This window comes from Neopelma chrysocephalum, unplaced genomic scaffold (assembly GCF_003984885.1).
Source record: "Neopelma chrysocephalum unplaced genomic scaffold, ASM398488v2 Primary Assembly neopelma1_73b, whole genome shotgun sequence".
Classification (NCBI taxonomy): domain Eukaryota; kingdom Metazoa; phylum Chordata; class Aves; order Passeriformes; family Pipridae; genus Neopelma; species Neopelma chrysocephalum.
This window is the reverse complement of record NW_020897734.1, coordinates 1,518,302-1,542,620: the sequence shown is the minus strand read 5'-3', so window position 1 is coordinate 1,542,620 and position 24,319 is coordinate 1,518,302. Positions and strand designations below refer to the sequence as shown.

At 46.1% G+C, this 24,319-nt stretch overlaps 1 protein-coding gene across 5 annotated transcripts; it reads right to left on the bottom strand.

Moving 5' to 3' along the window:
- Positions 1-396: 396 nt before the first annotated feature.
- SEPT6 (septin 6) lies at positions 397-24,061 on the bottom strand. Of its 5 annotated transcripts, XM_027687323.1 has the most exons (11): positions 23,952-24,054; positions 23,106-23,220; positions 15,880-16,075; positions 14,548-14,734; positions 14,163-14,324; positions 9,769-9,865; positions 9,344-9,512; positions 8,739-8,871; positions 7,884-8,074; positions 5,913-5,956; positions 3,310-3,423 (listed from the first exon to the last, which is right to left on the bottom strand). In XM_027687323.1, the coding sequence occupies exons 1-10, from the start codon at positions 24,027-24,029 to the stop codon at positions 5,953-5,955; spliced, it is 1,332 nt and encodes a 443-aa protein (XP_027543124.1). In that variant the 5' UTR covers positions 24,030-24,054; the 3' UTR covers positions 3,310-3,423; positions 5,913-5,952. The 5 variants fall into 5 exon arrangements, with proteins under 5 accessions (XP_027543123.1, XP_027543121.1, XP_027543120.1 ...); XM_027687322.1 differs by lacking the exons at positions 3,310-3,423; positions 5,913-5,956 and adding an exon at positions 397-913 and having other exon boundaries at positions 23,952-24,052; XM_027687320.1 differs by lacking the exons at positions 3,310-3,423; positions 5,913-5,956 and adding an exon at positions 920-2,372 and having other exon boundaries at positions 23,952-24,056.
- Positions 24,062-24,319: the final 258 nt, after the last annotated feature.

The window sequence follows — 24,319 nt, the reverse complement described above, 5'->3', positions numbered from 1 at the left end:
TTTTTATTTAAAATTGACATGAAAGTTAGAAAGGTCACAGGCGGAACAGTGCCGGTTCCTCGGTGTTTTGCCATGTAAATCTACGCGGTGCAGTTTTCACGCACTTCCATGTGTAAAAAGGGAAGGGGGCCGGGATGGGGAGGTGGCTCTGGAAGCATGCGGGGAGCGGGCAGGGCAGGACGGGGCTGGTCCGGCACTTCTGGACCAGCTCACAGGGTGCGGAGGGGCTGCTGTGATGGTTATACCGGCCCCCAGCACCGCCTCTCCCTCCTGGTACTGCCAACTTTCCCTAACTTGAAAGAACAGGAGGAGGTGCAGTTAGGAAAAAGAAAGTACCACTTGACCCACGTCCACCAGGCTTGTTTAACAGGGTGGTGAGACACAGGAGGACACCAATGAAAACACACAGTTCTTAATTTATTTCTTTGATAAAATTAAATATTTTGTGGCTGCCAACAGAGTAAGTTGCACCATGTTCATATTTCCTTTGATTCTTGAATGCACGGTTTCCAAAACCAGTCAAACAATAGCATATTGAAAATATTCCTTAGGCTTCACACCCCAGGGAAGCCCACGACATTTATATTATTAAAGACAACATTAGAAAAAAAATATGCCCATAACAACGTTTGAAAATGTATTCGCTACATCATTAGTCCAAACATCACATTTCTGTCGCTCTTCAAAATCCCAGGTAACAATCAGTTCCCCCCATATCACCCGGTCTTGTCACACAAATTACAAGACACTTCAATTTTAGGTATCATGCAAGTCAGTAAAAGAGCTTCTTTCCAAGACACTAACACTGAAGATTTGTTCCCCCCTCCCCAGACATAAGACCCTTAAACTCTTCTAGAAGTGGCAGTCTTCTCCCTCAGACACAGTGCAGCTGGCGAAGACAGATTAAAAAAAGCTACAGAGAGAGAAAAGGGGAAAAAAAGAGAAAAAACCAGAAGATTAGCAAAAAAAGAGAAAGACACTCAAAAAGCAAGAAAAAGAGATGCAACATGAAAACAGCTGACAGAGGAGAGATGGCATCTCCTTGTGGTACCCTCAAGTACTTCATAAACCACACATATAAAACCCCTTTTTTCTTTAAAGTCTTTTTAAAGACTTTGCACAACTTTAAATAACTTTCTAATAAGGCAAATGGTCAGGAAGAACAGTCAATGACCTGCAGTAAGGTAAAAAAAGCAACATTAAATGGTTATTTAGCAGGTAATCTAGAAATCCTTGACAGATTGATATTGACTGGTTTGGGGAGCAGTGTAACATGCAACAGCAGAGGAAGAAGTAAATATTCAAATTATTTTAACTTCCTAAAACCCCCCAAACAAACCACAAAGCAATCAAAGAGTTCGGTGGGACATGAAATTGTGTTTATGGTGAAACAGAATACCTGAGAAAATACATTGCAATCAAGAGTTTGGACTGCCCTGACTGCTGGAAATGGAGGCCAGACCGTGGTGTGATCTGGGCAGCTGCTGCTGTGAGCAGGAGCTGGGCTGACACTGTGCTGGAACTGCTTGTGGGCCTTTGGCATCACCCAGAGCACTTCTCCAGGAAAACTCTGAGCAGCAGCTTGCGCTAAAACAAGACCACCTATCAGGGCTAGGCCTGACATGAGCTTATCTCCTAAAAACCCAGGGTTTGGAGGGTTTTTGTTGAGGCTGTTTGGCAGCAACGCATCCTGATCTTTCAGCAGGGGCAGGACGTGTGGATTCACCCACACACATAGAGCACTGAGCCCGCCCACAGCACGACTGAAGAATCAGGGTCACAACAAGGAACTCTGAAATGGAAACGAGGATTTACACGCTAGTCTTCAAGGAGCATGAACTAGCAACAGAAAAAATAAAAGAAAATTTAAAAGGATAGAGGAAGCCATGAAAATGACACCAAGTTTAAAGAGAAAAGAGTGCTTTATCTCTAAACTATGTGATAATTAAACTAAGGTGGTGTTGTCATTTTAACGTCACCAATAAATACATTTAAACTGCGTTGTTATTTTGCCAGCAAAAATAACTCACAGAACTTATTTCCCTATCCCTTATCTATCTAGGTAGAGAGAGACCAGGAAAAAGGATAGTCCATTAATTGTAGGGGAAAAAAGTATGGTAGGATTGAAAGTTGCAGCATCTGAAACCTTGTTAGCACTAATTTTACATTGTTTAATAAAAGCAATAACCATGATTACATAGCAAAGACAGAATCACAACCAAGATATAGGAGAGAGCAAGGGTAACACCCTGGAAAGGTCACAGCTGAAATGCTGTCACGTTTTATTAGACCCTCCGATTTAACAAGTAAATGAAGGTCCATTCCAGCCCATTGTATTCAGGGGTAATTACTCAGTACAGAGCCATGGGTTACTGTAAAAGAAGGGCAAAGAAAACAAAAAACAAAAGAAGTAAATGTTAACCAGAATTCACTGTCTGATGAACTCTTTATTTAAAAACAAAACTCAGCCAGAAATACACAGAGAAGACACCTGCAGGCAAACCACAGTTGCACTTGGCCACAGTGAACTCCTGGCCAGTGAGCAAAACACCCTCCTTTTTAGTGCAGATCTTGCAGTAAAAACAAGGCTTTTGCTGAATAGAAAATATGAAAAGCAACCTGCCAACATCTGTACACTTTTAAATGGATGCCAGCTAAAAAACATACAGGTTTTTTCATTAAAACCAGAAATTGCTGGAATCACTGAGAAGAAAGTCAAAGAAACAGCATCGTCTTTCTTCACAAACACTGATATGTACAGCAAGGTGTCCAGCTTTCCCTGAGATTGGATCCAGGATGTGCATCCAGGCCAGCACAATGAGAAGGAGACAAGGCAAGAGATCCTTCGTGACCCCTGCAGCATTCAGAGAACACTTAGTTGCAAACCATGGATCCAAATTTGAGAATTCCCCAAGCCTGAGGACTAGAGGTTTGGACTCAGGCCCATGCCTGTGAAGATGTCAAGTTTTGCAAAAAGTCCTTGAAAATTATATGAGTCACACAGGGCAGCACAGGGGGGGTAACAAGGGGTTAGGCACAGCAAATTAATAAGGGAGAGGGCAGCCAGTCTCTTGAGACAGCACATCCCACCCCAGGGCAGCATCCACAGTCCCACCATGGGAGGTAAATGCACCCCCCAAGCAGCCCTGGCACAGCACGGAGCGGGGACAAAGAGCTGAGCAATGGGAAGAGGGGACACACACGGAAGCACTGGGAATCAGCAACGAGCACCTCTGGGCAGCTCGAGTTCCTCACAGGGACAACCACAACAGCCCAGGGCTCTCACTTAAACCAGAGCGGTGAGCGCAGGGGGGGAGCAATGGGCAAAGGTGAGCAAACAGGCACAATGGCACAGCCGCGTGTTAACCGGGGGTGGGGCATTCGCCTCTGGTGCGAAGGGAAAGGCTCTACAGGAAACCCGGACTGAAAATGAAAGAAAAAGGCAGGTTAATGGTTTTATGGATTAATGACCAAAAAAAAAAAATCCAAAATAAAAATACAAATGTTTCCTAACACACACACACACAAAAAAGAAATGTTGCTAAGTGTTAATGATGTTTAATTTGACTACAGAACATGCTTTATGCAGACACACACATGCATACACGCACACACTCAGCAGTGGGATGAACCAAATTTATTTTCATAAACAATCCTCTCACAGTTTTGCAAGATACAGAACTCATCGACTGTGACTTGTTTGTATTCACGCAAAACAGTGGAGCCCTGCAATACTTTATGGATCAATATGGAGAGTGTTTTTTTGAATTCTGGGAAAGTACCATATATACATATTTAATTTAGCAACGACAAATGCTCATTGAAAAAGGCACTGTCTGCATTTGTGTAGCAGGAACAAAGAACTTCATTTGATTCAAAGCCCGGCACACAACAGTGTACAGTTATGAGGGCTGCCAAAAGCAATCCAAACCCAACAAAAATCAGCAATGTTCACTCTAACTGCACTTTAGCTGTGCCTTCGTACTCAGCACCAGAATGAACAGTTATTCTTTGAGCTTATTTTTTCACATTCAGAGTCTGATAAGGAGAGAATTGTTCTTTTCATTGTTTTACAGTTACCGGTACATTGATTCAACTGGACAGCTCAAGACAACTGCAAGCTCCAGTTCGAGGCAGTGCAAGACCCTTCTGAAGCTCTTCTGTTAAGTGGAAGGTCCCATTTAAATTACATTTAAATGCCTCTCACTGACAGTGTAATGTTTACTTGCTTTTCCATTTCCCTTGGTGGAGCTAAGAGGGCAGGAATCCTGGAATCAGCTTTTACCTATTTAAGGGCAGACCATAATTTAGTCTAGACAATTCAGGAGGGAATGTAAGTCTTAGCTCTGTCTGCAGGGAAGGGTGGACTCGAGGCTGAGTTTTCAGAGTGTTTTATAGTTAAGTGCTGATGTTCCAACAGGTCACTTCTCTGAAAGGCCTGCACACCTCAGCCTGGGGTGCTCTAATCCTTGCCTTGGATAATGAGTATTGCTGCTCTGTCAAGAAGCAAGACATTCCTGTGGGAGCTTCCTTTTTCCTCTCACCAGAGAATCAACAACAAATTAAAAAGGCTCAATTAAACACACTCAACCTAGTTGTAAGTAGAGGACTGTCATTAGCATTTTAACTAATAATCCTAATGAGGATGCTGCTCTCCTGCCAGGCAGGGTCATTTCTTATGTATCTGCGTTTAAATGACCCTTCCTTTTACAATAGATGCAGGCACTCTGCACTGCAGACCTTTGCTTAGGCTGGCTTTGTTAACCCTTTCAGGCAGCCCTATCTGTTCCACAAGCCTGGCCATGACTTTGTGGCCACCTCACACCCCTGCTCACATGCAGGCAGAGACAGTGACAGTCACTGCAACTGGAGCAGAGCAGACTCACAGCATAACACCCCTGACAGGGCTCTCCTCCAGTGGGAACTCTCCACACCTTGGCAAAACTCCTCTGGCACTTGGATGCCAGCCTTATTCAGGGCTAAGTGCTCTGGCAGGCTTTCTGGACATAGTTGAGCACAGCCCTCTTCTACCTCTATCCTTACCCTGGCCATGGGCACACTTGGCATGGCTCCCAGGGGTGTGGGTCTGTGTCTGCCTGCTACAACTGAACAGTCAATCCGTGGGTGACCCGTTTGCCTCCTAAAAGTGTCATAAAGACTCTCAGTCTCTCTTCAGAGCCTTCATTATCTGCTAATGCTCAGCCCATTATCCCTTGTGGTTTTGCACAACCAACTACAATCGGTCAGTAGGTAAATACTGGTTTGGTTACTCAGCAGTAGCTTTTTTAATGTTCCCTCATACACACACACACACACACACACACACACACAGTTTGGTGATTCTCTGGTGCTCTGGGACAAAGGAGAGCTCTGGGCTTGGCAGACTTTACTATCTGTTAGTATATGAAGAGGGGGATCTACCTTCACCTGCACTGTAACCACAAGTTAACACTAAAACTTGGGAGGGGTGGGAGGGAAGGAGGAGAAAGGGAAGAGGCATTTACATGGCTGGCTGGGCTGTATCATCAGCACCACATCTCCATAGCAATTGTTGCCATAGTATCAACATGGCCTGTGTGATTAAAGAATATAATTTATTTCTAAGGGAGATGGAATAAAGAGAACAGAGCCAACAAAGTGCTGGGAAGATTTAAAAGGAAAAGGACCTAATCCTTATTTTTTGTGTTTCATATCCTAATACAAAGTCTCTGCATTTTACTTTACAGAATCTTTAAAGACAATTACATCCCTTTTCTACAACTGCATATGTAGAGAGAAACTGGTAGAGCACATATTGTGAGGGTGAAAGCAGAGGAAGACAGAGATAATACTTATAGGCTTCTTTTACCCTTCCCTTTTTCAGGAAGGGTACTTGATCCCACTGTGAGGCTCTATTAGTTAATGACGCTTACCAGGACAATGTGCCTCATGCACCATGCAGCCAAACAGCAGCTAACTGTAAAACAGCACACAGGTAAAGAGCTAATGATGATGATGATAATGATGTCACAACAAAAACAACAAAAATAAACTAAGTCATGATTAGTGCAAATTACAGAGCTTAGGTTTAAACGAGTCACCTGTGAAAGGAAAGGCTAGTGTACTGCCAGACAGTAGTGAACTAGCTACAGTTAAGCTACAGCTTGTGAAATTCACGGATTGTTAAGGGAAATTTATGATCTAAATACTGAAATGGATTATTAAGGACAACTGGAGAAGTTACAGAGCAAAGAAAGCAGCACCATTTCTAACACAGCTATTTTCCTGGAGGAGATGGAAGCCCCCTAATATCTTCCCAAGCTGTAATGAAGCACTGACCCATCTCTGTCACGGAGTTTTCTGTGCCCTTAAATGACCAGGACAGTACCAAAGCTTTACCATATCAGTGTGCTCGGTGTCAAGGAGATCTTCTGAGATCAGAAGCACTTTGAGGAACAAGAGTGTGACTCGGGCCACAGCAACTATTTGCTGATACTATAGGGCATCTTGTTTCCCTTTTCTGCACTCCTGACCCTGACTAATCTCAGGGCTGAAGTCTTCAGTCCTGAGTGAGCAGATGTCTGAGGGCTGTAAGCATGAAAGAACTCAGCTGTGTATTCCTTACACAGTCCAGGCTGGGGAGAGAAGTCTGCTCCCAGTCAGTCTCAGACTCCTCAGCATGAAAAGACACTAAAACTCCCTGAAGGTAATTCAAATGAGCAAATCAAAATAGGCAGTGGAAAAAGGAACAGACTAGTGAGAAAAGGGCAGCACTAATTATTCATCAGAAAAGAATGTTGACATAGAAGCAGCTCCAGTTCAAAATTAAAAGACTAAACCAGGATCTCATTTTTGTTATCGGGTGTTTCTCTCCTGTCTCATTTGATTCCAAGCTTAACGGTCATGGGCTTTTTCTGTGACAAACAATGCTGTCAGCTCTTTGGGCACATCCCATATTGTCCAATTTAAAAGCACTTCCTCATGTATTTGAGACTGCATAGTGCAGGCAAGATTTGCTCTGGATTTGCCCCAGGGACGTGCAGAGGGGGGATTGTGGCAGTGGTACAAAACCAGACTCAATTGTTTGTCTCTGCACCACTCTGTACACTCACCCAGGTGGCACAGTGCTTCATTTTGGGAAACATACCCCAGTGGGAAGGAACTGCTCACTGCTGGGAGAACTGGGAGGACTGTTTCACTGTACAGCTGGTTGCTCTTGATCAACTGCAGAGCTTCAAGAGCCCAGGCCCCTAAGGGCCACTGCCGAGATCCCAGGACCCTTACGAGGGGGTGGATCCTGAAACACCAGTCCCTGGCACAGGGAACCCCTGCTAAAGCCATGCAGTATCTCCCACTGCTTATGTGGAGGGCAAAAAGCTGATTTAGGACCGTAGAAGAGTACTAGTGCTAACAAGGTGCTGTAACCTGTCCCCTCATTTTGCAGCCTTACATTTTGCAGGCTCCATAAGTCAAGACTTTTCACAGTCCAAGTTTTTTCCCAGTCTGAACAAGTAAGAACCTGAGACAGGACATGCTCCTCTCTGGGGGCAGAGGAACACCCCTGCTACCCACACCCTCGCCTTGGCAGCTAGCATGGTTCCACTTCATTACAAGCACTCTCACACCAGGGGAGGAGCAGGGAATCTAGGGGAATAAAAATAAATTCATCCTCTCCCATGCTGTCAGCAGGCAATGAGGGAGGTTAGCACTGCTCCCAGCTCTTCAGGATGACAGCTGAAGGTTAAACGCTTCCAGCTACTGCTCAGCCTTACTAGGCATTAGATCTGGCTGCAAACCTTCCCATGATAAGGACTGGCTATGTTGGAAGGGAGATATGAACACCCAGAAAATTAGTAAAGGAGAACCATTACCAAAAAGCAAATGCCACTGGGTTACCAACTTACTTTTTCCTTTCCTTATCCCTTTTAAGAGTTTGCGATCCTCCAGCCTGCTGAGCCTGAGACTGAAGCAATTCAGCTGCTGTCTTCCTTTGTTTAAATGCATTTACTTCATCATCCAGAGACTTCTTCTTATCCTCTAGCTTCTTTTTTTCATCCTGATGTAATTTCTTCAGGCGATCAAACTTTTCATGCAGCTAAAGGGAAAGGAGAGAGGTGAGCAGGACCAGCCCTACGAGATATTCTGTGTACAGGAAAAGAGGAAGATGGAAGGATCCCTTGATATCTGAGCCTTCAAGCCTCTATTGGTCTCTACATAATTTCTAGCTCCTGAGCTGACATTGCCTAGACAAGAGCAGGGAACAGTCTCCTTCCACAACAACTCACAAACCAGGCAGTGTTCTAGTGAGGCATCATTGTGCACACTAAGAACAGAGGATTGAGAGAGCATAATTGTAAAAAAATCCCAAATCCATTTCCAGGAGTCTCTTCCTTATTCCTCTTTAAAGGTCAGTAAATTAATGGATTTTTCACAATGCTAAAGAAGTTGTATGGGTACCCTTTTTGCATAGCAAGTTTATTCAGGGGCCGCTTCTCTCCTTGATTTTTGCCACACTGCACCTCTCCATCAGAATCAAGTCTATGGCCCTTTCCTGGTGCAGTAAGTTGTACACAGTAAACACTGATTCAGTTCTGTCCTACAGGATGAACACCTTAACTTCCGCATCCAAGCTAAACCTTAGACTTCTTGATAAGAAAGTCCTAAACCCCACTTTGCAGAAAGTTCTTTGGCAGCAACTACCTACTTGGGAGTGAATCTATCACTCACAACCATGAAGAGACAAGTACTGCAGTCTTCACCTCTTTTTCAGCCTCCTTCAGCTCTGCTTCTTTCTCCTTGACCCTCTGGACAAACATCTGCCTCATTGCCTCTTCCTTTTTCTGCAGTTCCCCCAGGAACTCATTTCTTTTGGCTTCATAAGTTTCTTGTAAGCTAAAAAGAAAGGAAAGTCCAGTTATATGATTTGGGACAAACTCTGCTTCCTCTGACCTTCTGAAATCAGGCCCTCACTGTAAATATTGCTTGAACACAACACATTTGCTACTCACTCACCTACGTGTGCCCAAGGTCTTTTTTTGTCCAATAATTTTTGGGATCTGTTACACTTTTCTGTATGTTGAATGTTCAGAGGAACACTAGTTCAGAGGAACACTGCTGTGTCTCTGCAGCACAGATATTTCTCCTCTTACACTTGCAGTTTCAGTCAGTCCTGCACACGCTCCCCATGTTTTCACCCTCTCTCACTCAGCCAGTACCTTTGCTGAACTGGATTTATCAGACCTGGCAGGTTTTCTTGCTGCATTGGTTCTTTCCACGCTCTCCCAAGGACACACACACTTACACACGCATGCGGCACATCCAGCAATGCCTCTCTCAGGCTCTCCTGTCTCCTCTAGGATCTCACCTGAAGGGTTTGCTGTCTGGATCAGTGTCCTTGAAACCCATCTCTTCCAGTTTGCACCGCCGGTACAGCTCGTAGTGGCGGGTGTGGGTCTGCTCACGAAGGTCCTCCATGTTCACGCGGATCAGCATCTCCCGCAGCTTCACGAAGTCGCAGTGAGCTTCATTCTCCACTGGAAGAAGACACGGTAAGGACTAAGGTGGGGACAGAAACAAAGATCTCTTCCCATATTCCCCACTTGTCTACTCCAGCAGGTTTAACAGCCCTTTGGAGCAGAGCAAACTGTCGCTATAGGCCTGACACAAGGATTTAGCAAAGGATAATTCCCCATGAGATAATAAAGTCCAGCAGGCCCTTCCTCCTTTTATGAGAGCCCACTTGCATATGTGTCACCATTCATGCCATGAAAATCTCAGGGCTCAACTCACCCTGCACTGTGCCCCAGGGGTACTGACGAGCTTTCATCATTTTGTTTCCTATTTTCAGCTCCTCCGTGCTCCCGATCACTGCAAATGGCAAGTGGGCCTGGAACACATTTAATGATACCCACATTAGTCCCTCTCATACCTGGCTGACCCGCCAGCACACAGAGATTAGCACAGCCACTGAGCAGAACAGTCATTACGCACACGCTAATCTCAGGGAGTCTAGTCACTGGCCACTAGCCCAAGACAAAGGGGGAGCAGGGTGGGTCCTTTTTGGAAACCTTGTTAGTGCTACCACTCTATATCCTCTACCTGGCTGATCCTCCCAGCCACAGGGTCTCAGGTGAGATGAGCCAGTCAAGACTGGCATCAGAATGCCAGCTCGAACAATGTGCTGCGCGGCGCTGACTGCGGTGCTGTCCCGGGGCTGCCGTGGCTGAGGAGAACATCTGCACAAGCACAGAAGCAGTAAGAGGTCTTGGAGCCTTCTTGGTTTTTTATCCCCCCTCCACTCCCTTGGCTCACACTGGAGCACAAGACTCCTTGCTCCATCGGATCATGAGATAGAAGTCTGTCCTTCACCCCCAGAGAACAGCTCCTTCCTCCCCGCTTGCGTCAGCCCTGGTGAGGAAGGGCTGAATGTGTCCCTGCACAGGGTCAGCCTCCGTGGCCATGTGTGCCCCGAGGTGTGCCCCAGGCTGAGCTGGGAAGGACTCTGCATTCCCTGGGGCTCACAAGAGAGATTTGCTTTTCAGAAATTCAGAAATCAAAAACAGTCATTTCTCAGTAAAGGTGGTCTCTCTGAAGAATGCAAAAAGTAAGAGATTTGCCCAACGCAGGCTCAGCAAAATTGGAAAAGAAACACTCCCAACACTTATCTAAGCTCTGAAGACCTCACCTTACAGTCTCCTCATTCCCTCAGGCAGCCAGGCAAACCCCCAACACTGCCATCATACTTTGCTGCACTTTTCTGTGGCGCAGTAAGTGAGATTTGTCCACACCTCCACTTGCTCTTGGGAACGATACTGTGCATTTTGCCAAGCTGCAAAGAAGTCCAGTGCAAAGTTTCAGCACTTTAAAAATAGAGTTCCAGCTCCCTGCACCAAGCCCTTCTGCTGAGTTTCGTGCAGTGACATTTGCTAGAGAGCTTTTAAAGTGTGCTGAGTTCTGGGCAGTTGAAAGGGCCCCAGGAAACCAACCACCTGGAAGATCAGTGACCCTAGATTGCTCTCAAGAGCAGGCAAGAGAATTCCATAGGTTATCTGAAAACCTGGACAAGTTCATGACAGCTGATACAAGCAAAAGATTTCATAGATGATGTTTTCTGCTCTCAGAGTGTGGCTCATAGAGTCAAACTGCAAATACAGCAAAACTGCCAGCAAGCACTCACACAGATGGGTTCTTCCACTTGTATTGCTCAGCCTCCCAGCTCTCACATGGGACACACAGAATAAGTGGGGCTGGTGGTCAGCCTGATGGGGCCATCCAGGGGCTCTGAGGTCCCCTGTGTGACTCTTCATTGCTGAGTTACCTTTGGGACTGGTCTGTACCCATGTCCAACTGCTGGAAACTCTGAAACTCCCCAGCTGCTAAATCCCACACGGGCTACAGCCTCCTCTGCAGGTCTACTCAGTGCTATTTCCAGAGGGAAAAACCATCTCAGTTCTGTGGTGCCTGAGATTCCAGGCCAGTCAATCCCCCTCCAGGACACGGCATTAGGCAAATGTTTGCTGTGGCAATGGGATCCCCTTTCCTCCACAGTCTACCAGAGCTGCCCACTTCTCTCCTCTTCCCATCCTGCTGCTTCTGGGGGAGAGCTTCCAGACTTCCAGGCTTCTTTGGACTGTCCATGAGAAACATCCCATGACTGGCTTCTCCCACAGCTGTTAATGCTTTTTGTTTGCTTTGTATCCAGCCCTCTGGGAGAGCAAAGTAAGGGGATTTTCCAAGGGACAAAGCAAGCAACAGGAACAAGAGAAGCCTGAGGCAGTGGCAGATACACCATGCTATGGCCACACAGGCACAGCCTGAACCTCGGCCATCAATGGACATGGTTACCCTCAACAGCAGAGACTCTTCCTCCACAGGCACCAACTGTCCAGTTGCTGTCTTTGCCAGGGAGAAAGTGCTGGTGATTTCCTTTTTCCATTAGCAAGGAAGTTCCAGCTCCCACCATGTGGGACAGCTCACACAGCTGCATGTGATCTCATTTAACTAGCAGATGCAGGGAGAATATTTTTTTCAGTAATTAGACTAACTAATTCAAAATGGAAAAGCCATCAGGGAGTTGAAAGAATAGGAGAGCTTGTTTTTCTTATTTGATTTTATGCAAGAATAAAATCTAGATGGGAAGAGATCTAACGAATTTTGGACAGTGTCTTCTCTGAACTTGTATATATATACTTGGTGGGAAAAAATAACTGATCCAGAGAAGTTGATGGCCAGCAAGAAGCACTACTTAATTACGAAAAATGCATTTATAACCTTCCAAAGATGTTGATCTGTAACAAGCAAAGACAATTAAGCTTTCTGTAGAGGAGTATAAACACAAGGTTAAGGCAACCGATTTAAATCAAAGTTTCCCATTCCTCAATTTTAAACAGGAATAAAATTGGCAATTTAAGTTGTAAACCTAAATCAACCCATCCTGGCTCTTTTAATGGTCTCAGTCCCTCCACAAGCTCATCTCCTGCCCTGAAGCATAAGCAGATTTGTCTTATGTTGCTAATAAAATCAGTATTTGGATACAAGTTTTCCAGGCCTGCAAAATTGCCTTGATCAGATTCAGATTCTGGCCTGCTTAGTTCCCATAAACCTGGTAATTCTGACTGATATGATTTTAATGGGGGATTAAAGAGCTGATCTCTCTGTGAGCAACTGACACAACCCAAAATGTCTACATTGCCCCAGACAGCAACTCCCTCCCAGGGAACATGTGAATGGCTAAAAGGAAAAATGAGCAGAGAAGGGCTCAGAGGGAAGGACTTCTCCCTTTATCATCACACCTCTAGTTCCTTGAGGACTGAGTGATGTTGCATTTTGCTTCCAGCAGTAACTATTCCTACACAGTGAGAGCATTAAGCACTGAGAAAGATACTATCACAAAACCACTCTGACCAGGAAACCACCACTGACATCAGGACAAACCTTATGTTTCTTTTAGGCCTCTCCAGAATACTCTTTAACATTAGATCAAGAGGTGACACAAAAGCACATCAGGTAGACCTGTACTACATCAACAGCAGTGAAACAACTCCTCCTACTTGCTTTCCTGTAAAAAGCCTTCTGGAACCTGGGACCATGGTCAGGATGCACTGCCAGAGGGGCCAAGGGACAGTTTGCTCCCTCTTCAAGGAACCACAGACAGGTACCCACCATGCTGTGCAGGCCAGAGCCAGAATGAGCACCTGCAGGCACCTTGAGGCATGTCTGGACCAAGTTGTGTACTGGTTTTCACACACTGCTGGTTAACCTGTGCAACTCCTTGCCACCAGATCCTGGAAATTTACTGGTGGCAGGACATCAGGTAATGCATGGGACAAAAATGCAGAGAAACTCTTGAGCTGAACAGGGTTAGACACCAGGGAAAGCGGTACACACTCCCTCTCTTCTTGTATAGTCCCAAAGTGACCAAAAGCAGAAGAGAAGGGCCACTGGGCTGCCTGGGCCTCTGGTCCCACCCTTGTGTTTTATTTCTCACATCAGCACTTGGATGTAGCTCAAGGAAAGACACTGTTCTAATCAGCCTCGTTGCACTCCCTGTCCACCCATTCTGGCCAACGGCAACAGAGCCAAAAAGCCAAACCAGACCATGACCTAGCTAAGAACCTGGATCAATAATAAAACAGGAACTCAGTGCAAACAAGAGTCCCAGAGCTGGCCAGGTGAAGGGGCTCTGCTGCAAGGACAGCCACAGGCAAGAGGAGACATCCATAGAGGCAGGGCTTTGCAGGAAACACCAGTCCAGGAGAGCAGAACTGTTCGTTGAGAAAAACGCAGGGTGAGGAGCAGGGGTGCATGTCTGCAGACAGTCTGCCCCTCACACCAGACAGGTAACACTCATCTTATTAATCCATAACCCAGGACTGTCCTTGCCCTGCACAGCCAGGCCTCACTGTCTGTCTGGCTTCTTACATGTCCCTCAACAGTTATGCGTGAGGACAAGGAGGGGGTTAAAAATCTGTTTTCTGACTAGAAAAGCCCACCAGAGAGTCAGTAGCCGACCACAAGGCTCTGCTAGTCTAGGATGACCCTACAAGGAGGGGATCTCTGTGAAATTCTGGTTTTAAGACACAAAATAAAAGGGAAAGCAGATTTAAGAAACACCCCAATATGGCCCACCAACCCCTACGCTGACAGGGCTGCTCTGTGAGAGGAGGAAGCACCCAGTCACTTACGTTCATTGTCCCATTGATCTCCGCCACCGATTCATCGTCTGTTGGGAACTGGTAGATCTGAACCCCGTTACTGACCAGTTCACTTGTGATTTTAATTTTAAACTTGGTCAGCTCACTCTTGGAAATGGCATCAGATTTGGCAATGATGGGAATGATGTTCACCTAGAAAAGAACAGAGGAACAAAGTAATCAACTTTGCTCCAGGGAGTTTTTCCAAGTCTGCAAAACAACCTTCAAAAAATTATAAGCAATCAATAAATCTACAGGATTTATCTGCCAAGCCAGCCATTTCTACCAGAAGGGCTATTCAAGGTGGGGAAACACTCTGGAAAAGCAGCAGCCTTTCCACCATGCAAACAGCAAACCTGTCCCATAAGGTGCCCACCTTGCTGTCGAGCTTCTTCATTGTTACCAAGTCCAGGGATTTCAGCGAGTGTCCTGTTGGAGCAATGAAGTACAAGCAGGCGTGGATACGGGTGTCATGGTAGTTGTGCAGGACCCTTCTTATCTTCAGTTCTTCTTGCAAGTAGGCTTCAAACTGAGCATCAATGAACTCAACGATGGGCTTATAGCTTTGGTGAAAGGAAAAAAAAAAAAGCTATACATCTCACAGTCAGAGAGAAAAACAGACAGTGCTCCTTTGCTTGCTTTTAAGAAACAAGCTGCTTGTTAGAATTCACTTCCTGAGACCAATTCTCTCCATCTCCCTTCCTCCCCACCCATAAAAAATTTTAAAGTTACACTACTGACATGGAGATGTGGTCCTACATCAGACTCCAGCAGCCTGTTTGTCAAAACACAGTACTGGGATTCAGCAGAGGACAGGAGACATATCATCCTCTCCAGGGAAAGAGGACTCTCGTGCTTTGAAATGTGAGGGTGAGAGACTTTCTAAAGCAAGAATCATGTAGACTCATTTGCAGCAGTGTGTAACCCTTGCTTGCACTCAGGGGTTGAATGGCTTGCTGCTCTCACAGCCTTGAGTCCTGCTGGTGGAAGACACAGCTCCATTCAGTACTACCATTGCCCAGTGCTCTGAGCAGGAAATCCCTGCAGTACCTTTCCAAGGCCTTCTGAAATACAGAGCCTTTCAGACTCATAATGTAAAGGACATCAGTGCATCTTAAACACAACTCAAAAAAACCCCCAAACTAACAGACCCACAACAAAGCAAATCCCATCAGCAATGTCTCTGTGAAGATGCACCTTGGAGACTGCCTGCTGGAACTGCACATCCCTTAACCACCACAGTCCAGCCATGCTGGGATGTGAGCTGCCAGAGACACTTCCCCTGGGTATCTCACTGCACATTTATTGTGCTTCCTTTGGCAACACAGAGAAGTGGGTATTAAGCCAAGTGGTCACTAGACCACACAGGTGGTTTGGTTGGCAGCTTGTGGTCAGTACAGCCAAAACAAACCCAGATGCTGCCCTGGAGCATTCCACTCTCCCCACCAGATGAATTTGGGCAGAAGGCTGCCAGCAGGGCAGATATCACTCTGACAGCGTAAGAAAAGCTGTTTCATAGCCAAAGCAGTGCTGACACTCCACAGCCTCTGTCCTCTCTTCTACCTGTCCCATCATAAAGAGATGATGAGGACAACCCATAAGAAGGAAGCAGGAAAAGTGTACAGAGCAGTCTGACCCACCTAGGGCACAGGGAGAGACCTTGCATGAAAAACTAGGTCATGATATAGCCTCTTTCCCCCACACTCACCTCTCCTCTTTGTTGATCTGATCCCCAAAGCCCACTGTGCTCACAATAGTCAGTTTGAGGTTGACATTGCTCTCCTGCAGGTCGTAGGTACTGGATTTCAGCTGAACCCCGGGCTGTGAGTGAGATGCTGGGTCACCTTCAAACTTGGTGTTGAAAAGGGTGTCCATGAGGGTGGACTTACCAAGGCCAGTTTCCCCTGTTGGAAAAAAAGAGAGTTGAAATGTTCAGTTGAATGTTAATATGGCTTGGCCTTTCAGCTTCCAACCATTAACAGGGGTGAAATTGTAGCAGATGAAAGCAGATCTCATGCTCCCAAGGGAGCGTCTGGTAAACAGAAAGCCATGAACAATGGGAGGTCTGTATTCTGGGCAAATTACATTTCACAGTCTAATGGCCATTAATATCGTTAGAAAATAGAGATGAAAAGAAAGAGGTGAAAAGGCGAAGGGGAAAGCATCATTCAGATCCTGCATAAACCCACAGCTACACTACAGAAGATGCTGTTTTCATTAAAAAGGGGGGGGGATGGGGCTTACTGCCATTTCCAAAAAAAGCTGCTCCAGATCAATATGTGTTTAATAAGCAGCCACAGAAACAGTCTCCTACCGTGCAGAAACCCTGAGAATTGGTTCTAGTCCTACAGCAAGTTGTGCAGTGGGTTTCTACTCACAACAGCTTGAGTTGGGGAATCAGCCTTCTAGACTGGGAGGGGGCATTTTTGGTAGTATCTGGTTTCCATATCTTAGGAGCTACACAAGCTGTACAATATTCCAAAATCTGCTTCCAAACTTTCTGCAGCACTGAACTGTTATTTGGATTCCATCTATCAACAGGTAACTATTTCCCTGTCTGGAAGGAAGAGAGAAATCCCAGAGACCAGTCTTAAATTTGTTTTAGATACATCCCAGGAAGAATAAAACAAATCCCTCTGTGCCTGCATTCCACAGGGCAGCCTCCCTTGCCAAGCTGAGAACAGAGCCAGGTCTCCGAGTTCAAAGGATCTGACTGCCTATGCAGTCTGGTTTGTTGCCCTGTGAGGGCTGTTGTGTTTTGGAGAAACAACAATTTCTGAGCTGCCCAGCCGGCTTTTGCAGAAACTTCAGGAGCCGGCTGAACCCCACCCGCTGCGGGAGCACAGGGAGGCTGTGTTTGGCTGCAGCAGCCTTTCCCTCCTTCCCCCAGCCCTCAGCTCCCAACCAAAACAACTTCATCGCTTTCCTACTTTGCTCAGAATAAAAGAGCTTCTCATTTTTGTAAGTTTAGGGCTCTGCAACAGATCCAAACTTGCATGAAATGCCCAATTCAACAAGGGGAAACTCCTCCCCATCCTCCCCCTTCCAAATGTCCAAATCTCCAAGCCTCACCCCTTCAAGCAGGCAAATTCCTCTCTTGGCCACAGAAGGGATTTCTCTCACTCAGGGCTGAACTACAAGATAGGCAGGGCAAGGCAAACATAGATTCATAAAATCACAGAATGGTTTGGTTTGGAAGGGACCTTAAAGATCACCCAGTTCCAACGCCCAAATCCCCTGCTCTGGGAACTGAGCTTCTCTGGTTGCCAGGATCACATATCAAATACCATTCCAGAGGCAGCAAGATTCATTAACATTTCAAAGTCAGCATACACCCTGAGCTGCAGAGCTGCCTGGGAGCCAGCTGTGAGCTTGTGCTCCATCACCAAGGGATGCCAGATATGGCCAGAACAGCCACCAGTCCAGCTGCTTTTTGCATCAATCCCATTTGCAATCCGAAGGGGGGAAGAGGGAGTCAGCACCAGGAGCTGGTCCCTTGTGCTATGTCAGTGCATCAGCTGTGCCTACAGCACTGCTGACCAGAGCAAGGCAGGGGGACCCAGCAAAGCACATCATTACCTCTGCTGCTGGAAAAACAAGCTGGTCCAGCAAGTCCTTCATCGACTTGGAATCTCATTGTCTGGACTTCTCAGGTACCACCTGCCCCCAAAAGGCAGCAGGTGCACAAAGTGCAGCAGACCAGAGCATCGTCACGGTTTGGACAGGGATTTTGAGAGTTAACAGCAGACAGCCTGTAGGACCTGCCAGGCCTTTCTCAGGGATTCCAGGAAAACGGCAGTGTAAAAAAAGACAGAAATCTAAACAGCCTGAGAAGGCTGCAGCATTTCCAGAGCCCCTGCCAAGGGATGGGTGGGACAGAGCAGCGAGCTGGCTGCTCGCCTGTGAATGCCAGGAACCCTGGATGGGACATCTCAGGGTTGGAATGTGGGAGCATCACCCACACACCAGCCTGCAAAGCCTCCTCCTATGCCGCTGCCCCACAGCCTGGCAGGCCCTGGAGCAGGGTCAGATCCAGCAGTCTGTGTCCCAAGCCTGCAGGGCTGCAGGACAGGGTGACAGGGGAGCAGCAGAGGTGACCAGGGCAGGGAGCTGCTCCCTGCAGCGGATACACAGGTCACGTGTAACCCACACTGACTTCCAGGCAGACAAAATACCCTGTAAATCACCTCTGGTTTCTGTCTCCCTCCTTCTTTTGGGCATGTGAGGCCAAGACTATTGTTTAAGCACATCCTGAACCTGTTAATCATTGCCTACTTTAAATCAATCTAATGTGCTGTTTCCAGCAGGAAGGACTTTATTGACAGAGGGGCCAGGTCAAGTGCCTAAGAGATGCAGGACATGCTTTTATATTCTATTTCATGACACCTACACAGGACCAGCAAAGGCAACCCTGAATTCAAACACTAAGTTTTTTCTTTTGGAAAGGGAAGATCTGAACTGGTAAGTCATTTTTCCATAGGTGGGAGCTGACCATCCAAACACCTACAACTTCATGTTTAAAACACAAAACACCCAGCCACTAACACAGCATGTCAAACATGAAGTCTGCACACCAGGAATTACATTGAGCCAGCAGATACCCCTGTCCCTGAGCTGTGTGACCCCACTGACATGGCACAGCATTAAAGCCTGCCAGGGAAGAGGACAATGGAGAAGAGAAGAAAGACTGTCTCAGCTGAAACAAACATGATGTTAACACTGACAAAGTGACATGAGATGGCAAAAGACTGAAGATGCTAATAAAGTTTTTCATTGTGTTAAATATGAGGAGTGTTACTCTGAAGGCCAAAACGACAGAAGAGAGGATTTCTGAATCCCCTGGGAATTTCTGCCTCACACAGAGGCAACTTTCTGCTGGCTGGAAGATGTGAATGGTGCCAACTGCTACTTGTAAGGACAGGAGTCCAGATGGAACAGATGGCCTGATGAAAAGGACAAAGTGGTGTGTGCTTGTTCCAGCCAACAGCACTGGAATCTTCTCCAAAAAGCAGAAACGATGAATGGGGATTAAGAGGCAGAATTACTGTGAAAAAAGCAGCGGTGTACACAGACTGAGAGGCATCCTTGGCAGGGGGATTATTTCCTGATGTCAGGCTTACAGGCACACATGTGATTTGATCTCCAAAACCGTACTTAGGGGTTATGCAACTAGGCAGTGGTCTGCTCTCCTGAAACAGGGCTGACAAAGGAGGACAGGGCAGAGAGGGTGACCTTTACTGTAGAGTTCTGCACCAGGAAGCTGTGACAGCTAATGAAAAGCTGTAGTGTTGTGCCTTTCATCACGGGATGGAGGTTTGCTGCTAAGACCCACGATTTTCAGAGACATTAAAAAACAAATAAAAATGGGAACAGACACCACACACAGCAGTGCCCAGAAAGCACCACCCACTCTCAATGCCCACAGTAGGCTGTCAGGCAAGAGTCACTGTGCTGGGCTCCCCACACCTCCTCTCGTTCTGAGATGTGCTCTCTGGTCCAGCTGCACATGCACACAATGTCTCCAGTGCTCTATGGAAATGGTTCATCAAATCCCACATTGATGGAACAGTGGCATCACTTGCAAAGCTACAGCTGGGACAAGCTCCCAGCTTCCCAAATCAAGACAGGTATCTTTGTGGTGAATGAATCTTCATGGCTTCTTCCTTCTACAGAAATTTTGGCATCCTAAGCACCCTGCAGCAGTAAGCTGAATTATACACCACAAAAGCTGTACCTCCTTTTTTTGTAGCTGGAGATTTAATTTGCTTTTCCCTAGGATGTGACAAGTGAAACAACAAGCAACTGCTCACTGGCCCCCTTCTCCACATCATTTGGGATTTGAGAGGCCCCAATCATATGATCTTCATTCGATTCTGTGGGAGGACAGAGAAGTCCTTGCAGTATTTCCCTGTTCAAAGGCATGGAACAGCTTTCAGAAGAGCACCCCTTTCATGAGAGAGCAGCACCTGTCCTTCACAAGATTAACAACCGTGCCTCCAGATATCAAACAGTTCAAGTTTAAAGAAAATGTATACGCATGCACAGCCTTTTCATGTGTAGAAATGGGAGCTAATCCAATGTAGCAGGTTTGTTGAGACAAGCCCTGAGGCAGCTCAGCCTGATAAGGGCATCTCTCAAGGAGACAGGAAAAAATAGCTCATTTCATCTGACAGGTGTACAGAGACACCACACAGTTCACCCACTGCAAGGCAAAGGCTTCGTTGTGGAGGCAAGAGGAGCAACATCAGCTCAGAAAAGATGCTGAAGCATCTGAGAGGACCACCCAGCTCCCACTGTCCATCCCAGGGGACCAGCGGCGAGGGGGCAGGAGAGGGCTGAGGAGACAGATGGCTTTTTGGTTAGAGGAACCCTGTTCTCTCCCCAGCTGGTTGCACCAGTGACCATAAAAACAACCACGGGGTAACTTCCAGGCTGTACAGCTCATCACCCCAGAGAGCTGCCTGCTGGAGAGCAGGGAAACCTGTGCACATCCCTCCCTCCTCCAGCTGGTGAGAGCTCCCACACACCACGGGGCTCACTCCTTTGGAGTGACAGACCTCAAGCAGTCTTGGTACAACCCCTGGGGAAAGTGAAGGTATTTCTACTTATAAAATAGCCATTTTTCATTGCACTGGATAGGCCAGTTAGAACAAGTTCCCTAAGAGAAGCAGGAAAATCCTGCTTATAACGGGATACTAGTCTAATGCAACTGTAATCTACCCTGGCCAAAACTGAGCAAGTTTACATTAAAAACCTATATATCTTCCTCTTTTATTTCCCTCATCTCACTGAGAAATACAGTCAGCACAGAAAGTGTCAGCCATTAAATACCTCTCCAGCCTTTGCACTGAACTAAGAGGCAACTAACAATTTATCACAGAAGCTTTAGGAAAAAAATGGTTGTGCTGAGGAATAAAAGATCAGAGAAACCATCCACAACCCCTAACTTCTTATGAGAGGTTTTCTCATTTATTCTATCTTTGGCTTTAGTCTCAAAGGGGAGACAGCTTTCAGCATGAGAAGAGCTAAAAATTGCTCCACTCTGGACGTGCTGCTGAGAGTCATTTTTGATGCTTTCCTTGGCTTCTCCACCAGGAGCTGGAGGGATCGGTGGCTCAGATCCAATATGACGCAGAATAAAATTGCCATTGGATTTTTCCTCCAACAGATGCCACACACATCTGAAAAATGGGAGGCAATGAAGTGCCTTCCTGTCATGATTAGTGGCCTGTCTATGGGATTAGTTCATCTATTCCTTTTGTTTGCTCCAATTCTCATTTGCTCCCTCTTCTTTCAATTTTTCACCCCAAACTCCTGCTGTACAAGTGAGATCCAACAGAATAAATGACAGATGAACTCTGGGAATTTTTGGGTTTTTTCTCCAGGATGTTTAAGAGTTTAACTCTGTTTCCACAAGCTAATAGAGGTACCAGACAACTCTTAAAAAACACTTTAAAGCCTGGCCTCCTCAACTCTAGATTTGTGGATCTTTTTCTAATTAAGTTTATTAATTTTTTCTATAAAGTTTCTTTATTTCAGGATTGACTGTGTTATTACTATTCATAAAAGACTGACATTAATAACTAATGCACATTGATCTTGGTGTGTCCTTGTCATTCAGATCGACAAGGGATTAATGTATTCCATTTCTGTCCTCCAAAGAGGAAAGCAGAGGCATTCAACTCCTCTCCACACATCAAAGTGAACATATAACCACAGGAGGCACTCCCTGCTACACCTAGAACTTGTAGAAAAAAACACTGCAGCTCGTCAAGTGGAAAAGGAAACTCTTCAAGGCTTCAGTCTTGGGGCCAGGAGTTTCACTAGGTCATATCACATTCACATACCGTGGAAATCACCAGCGACTCAGCCTGACAGTGACCTCCATTTGTCAGCAAAGTTTATCATCTCACAGGAATGCCGTTGTACAGAAAATTTTCTTCTCAGCTCCATTTAACAGGGCTCAGCTCCCCTCTCCTCGCTCCACTACTCTTGTTTCAGACTTAACCCTGTCCTGGGCAAACACCAGGTCCATACCATGAGCTGCATCTCTCATGGGAGGGGACAGAAAAGCTCTGTGTGCATGCAGAGCTGACCACCAGCTGAGTCCCCAGGAGGTATCCACAGCTGCTTCTCTTCCCTCTGTCACACCAGGCACAGCTGGGATCATCTGCAGACTCATCTCGGGGCTTACCCTGAGCAGTCATGGCCACACAATAACCTCCTGCTCCCCAGAGGCAGGGGACCAGCATCAGTAAAACAATCAATTATTAATTCTCTATTATTAATTTCCTTATCCACATTGCCAAATCAATCCATCAAAGCCATACAGGGTTTTCACTTCTGCCTCCAAGGAGGGACTATTTGGGATCCTAACCCTGGGAAGACCTGTGAGACGGGATGCAGGGACAGACACCAAGTCCTGCTACAGTGCCAGGCCCCAGCTGTGATCCACACATGGCATCTTGGATAATCGTCTGACCAGTTAAGGCTTGGCTAGACACAATTCTAATTCAAGTATGCACAGAAGGGAGGAGAAGAAAATAACTTTTAGTGATTTAAGAGGCAACGACTAGTATTTTGTTAAAATAATTATAATAATAATTCAATACCTAGCCAGACGAGACCTCAGAACAAAGTACTCTGGCATGAGTACCTATTTTCTTTTAAAAATGTGAAATTCAAACATACTAGGAAAATAAAGATCATAATAACAGCCTGTGATTTTAGGCATTTTATTTCACTGCTTGGTAGAAAGCCATACTGCAGAACACCAGCGGGGATTTCCCAGAGCACCAGTAAATCTTGTTACTGAAAATAGAACAGTTGGGGAAATTTAAATCAAAGCTACCTTGTTAACGCTGTCACCGACAAGCTACATCCAGCTGCAGAGAACTTTTCAGCAAGAGAACTTCCCAAAATGGAAATACTCACCCACACACAGGATGTTGAAACAAAACCCATGATTAACTGACTTATTAACCAGCTGGTCAGGCAAACTGTCAAATCCTACGTGTCCAGAGAGCGGGACAGTACGACAGCCTTCACCCTGAAATACAATGAAATAGTTGTGTCATTTTCAAGCTAAATACACTGCTCTGTCTATTCTCTAAGACCTCCCAAGTAGAATCAACTGCACAGTCCAAGCAGATTTGCAGGGATGCTGTCAATCATGTCAGCGTGCTTCCCTCTTCCCCAAAACAAATCCAGGCGGCACAAATAGCACGTTTCATTTGCCACACATCTGAAGGTAGCCCTGTCAGAAAAATACTAAACTTTGCAAAACACATACCCAAACACAGCTGCTGAAATAAAGAGGCAGCAAAACACTTGTTTCTTGAGAAAAAACGTAGACACTCAAGTCTTATACTGAAAACAAAAAGAATCCCCGGTGCAAGGAGTGTATTAATGACACTTCCTCCTATAAGCCTATTACAATTCACTTCATGTGAATTGGAAGTCACATGTAATTCCCATTCACAGCTGCAATTACAGAAACTAGCTAGAACAGTTAGGAAAACTGTACCTACATCTAGTAACTGAACAACTGGACCTACATCTAGTAACTGAGCAACCCAAACACATTGTCTCTGCAAAGCTCAATTGCTACAGCACAGAAACAGCAGAGAATACAGTCTCCAAGTTATCAAACACAGCAATATCTTCTGTACTGTTGTGAAGATGAAAATCTCAGACTGCAAAGAGGAGTCTGTCCAAATCTGTAAAATAGCCACCTGAAAATCAAGGATCACTGAAAGAAGCTGCAAGGAAGATGCTCACATAAGCAGGTGGCCAGACCATGCAAGGCATCAGGTCTTCTCCAGCTCCCAGTGTTCCTATCCGAGCTTCAGAGCACATCTTTGAAAGCCAGGAACCAAACAGGAAAACACAAGCTGAGAAAACATGTCCAGAACTCAGCTGCTCATAAACCCACTGCCCTATCAGAAGGGAGCCTGCACGAGGGTTTGGGAGTGGGGGTACCCAAACCTGCCTGCTGGGGGGCAAGGGCTGCTCCTGCCCAGCCACCAAAAGGACTTCATGAGAAGGTGCTCCTGTACCCTCTCTCCTGTGCCCAACACCACCAACCCAGTCTCCCCAGCCAAGTGCTCCCTTCTGCCCCAGGACACAGAAGGGCTGAGGCCCAGCTC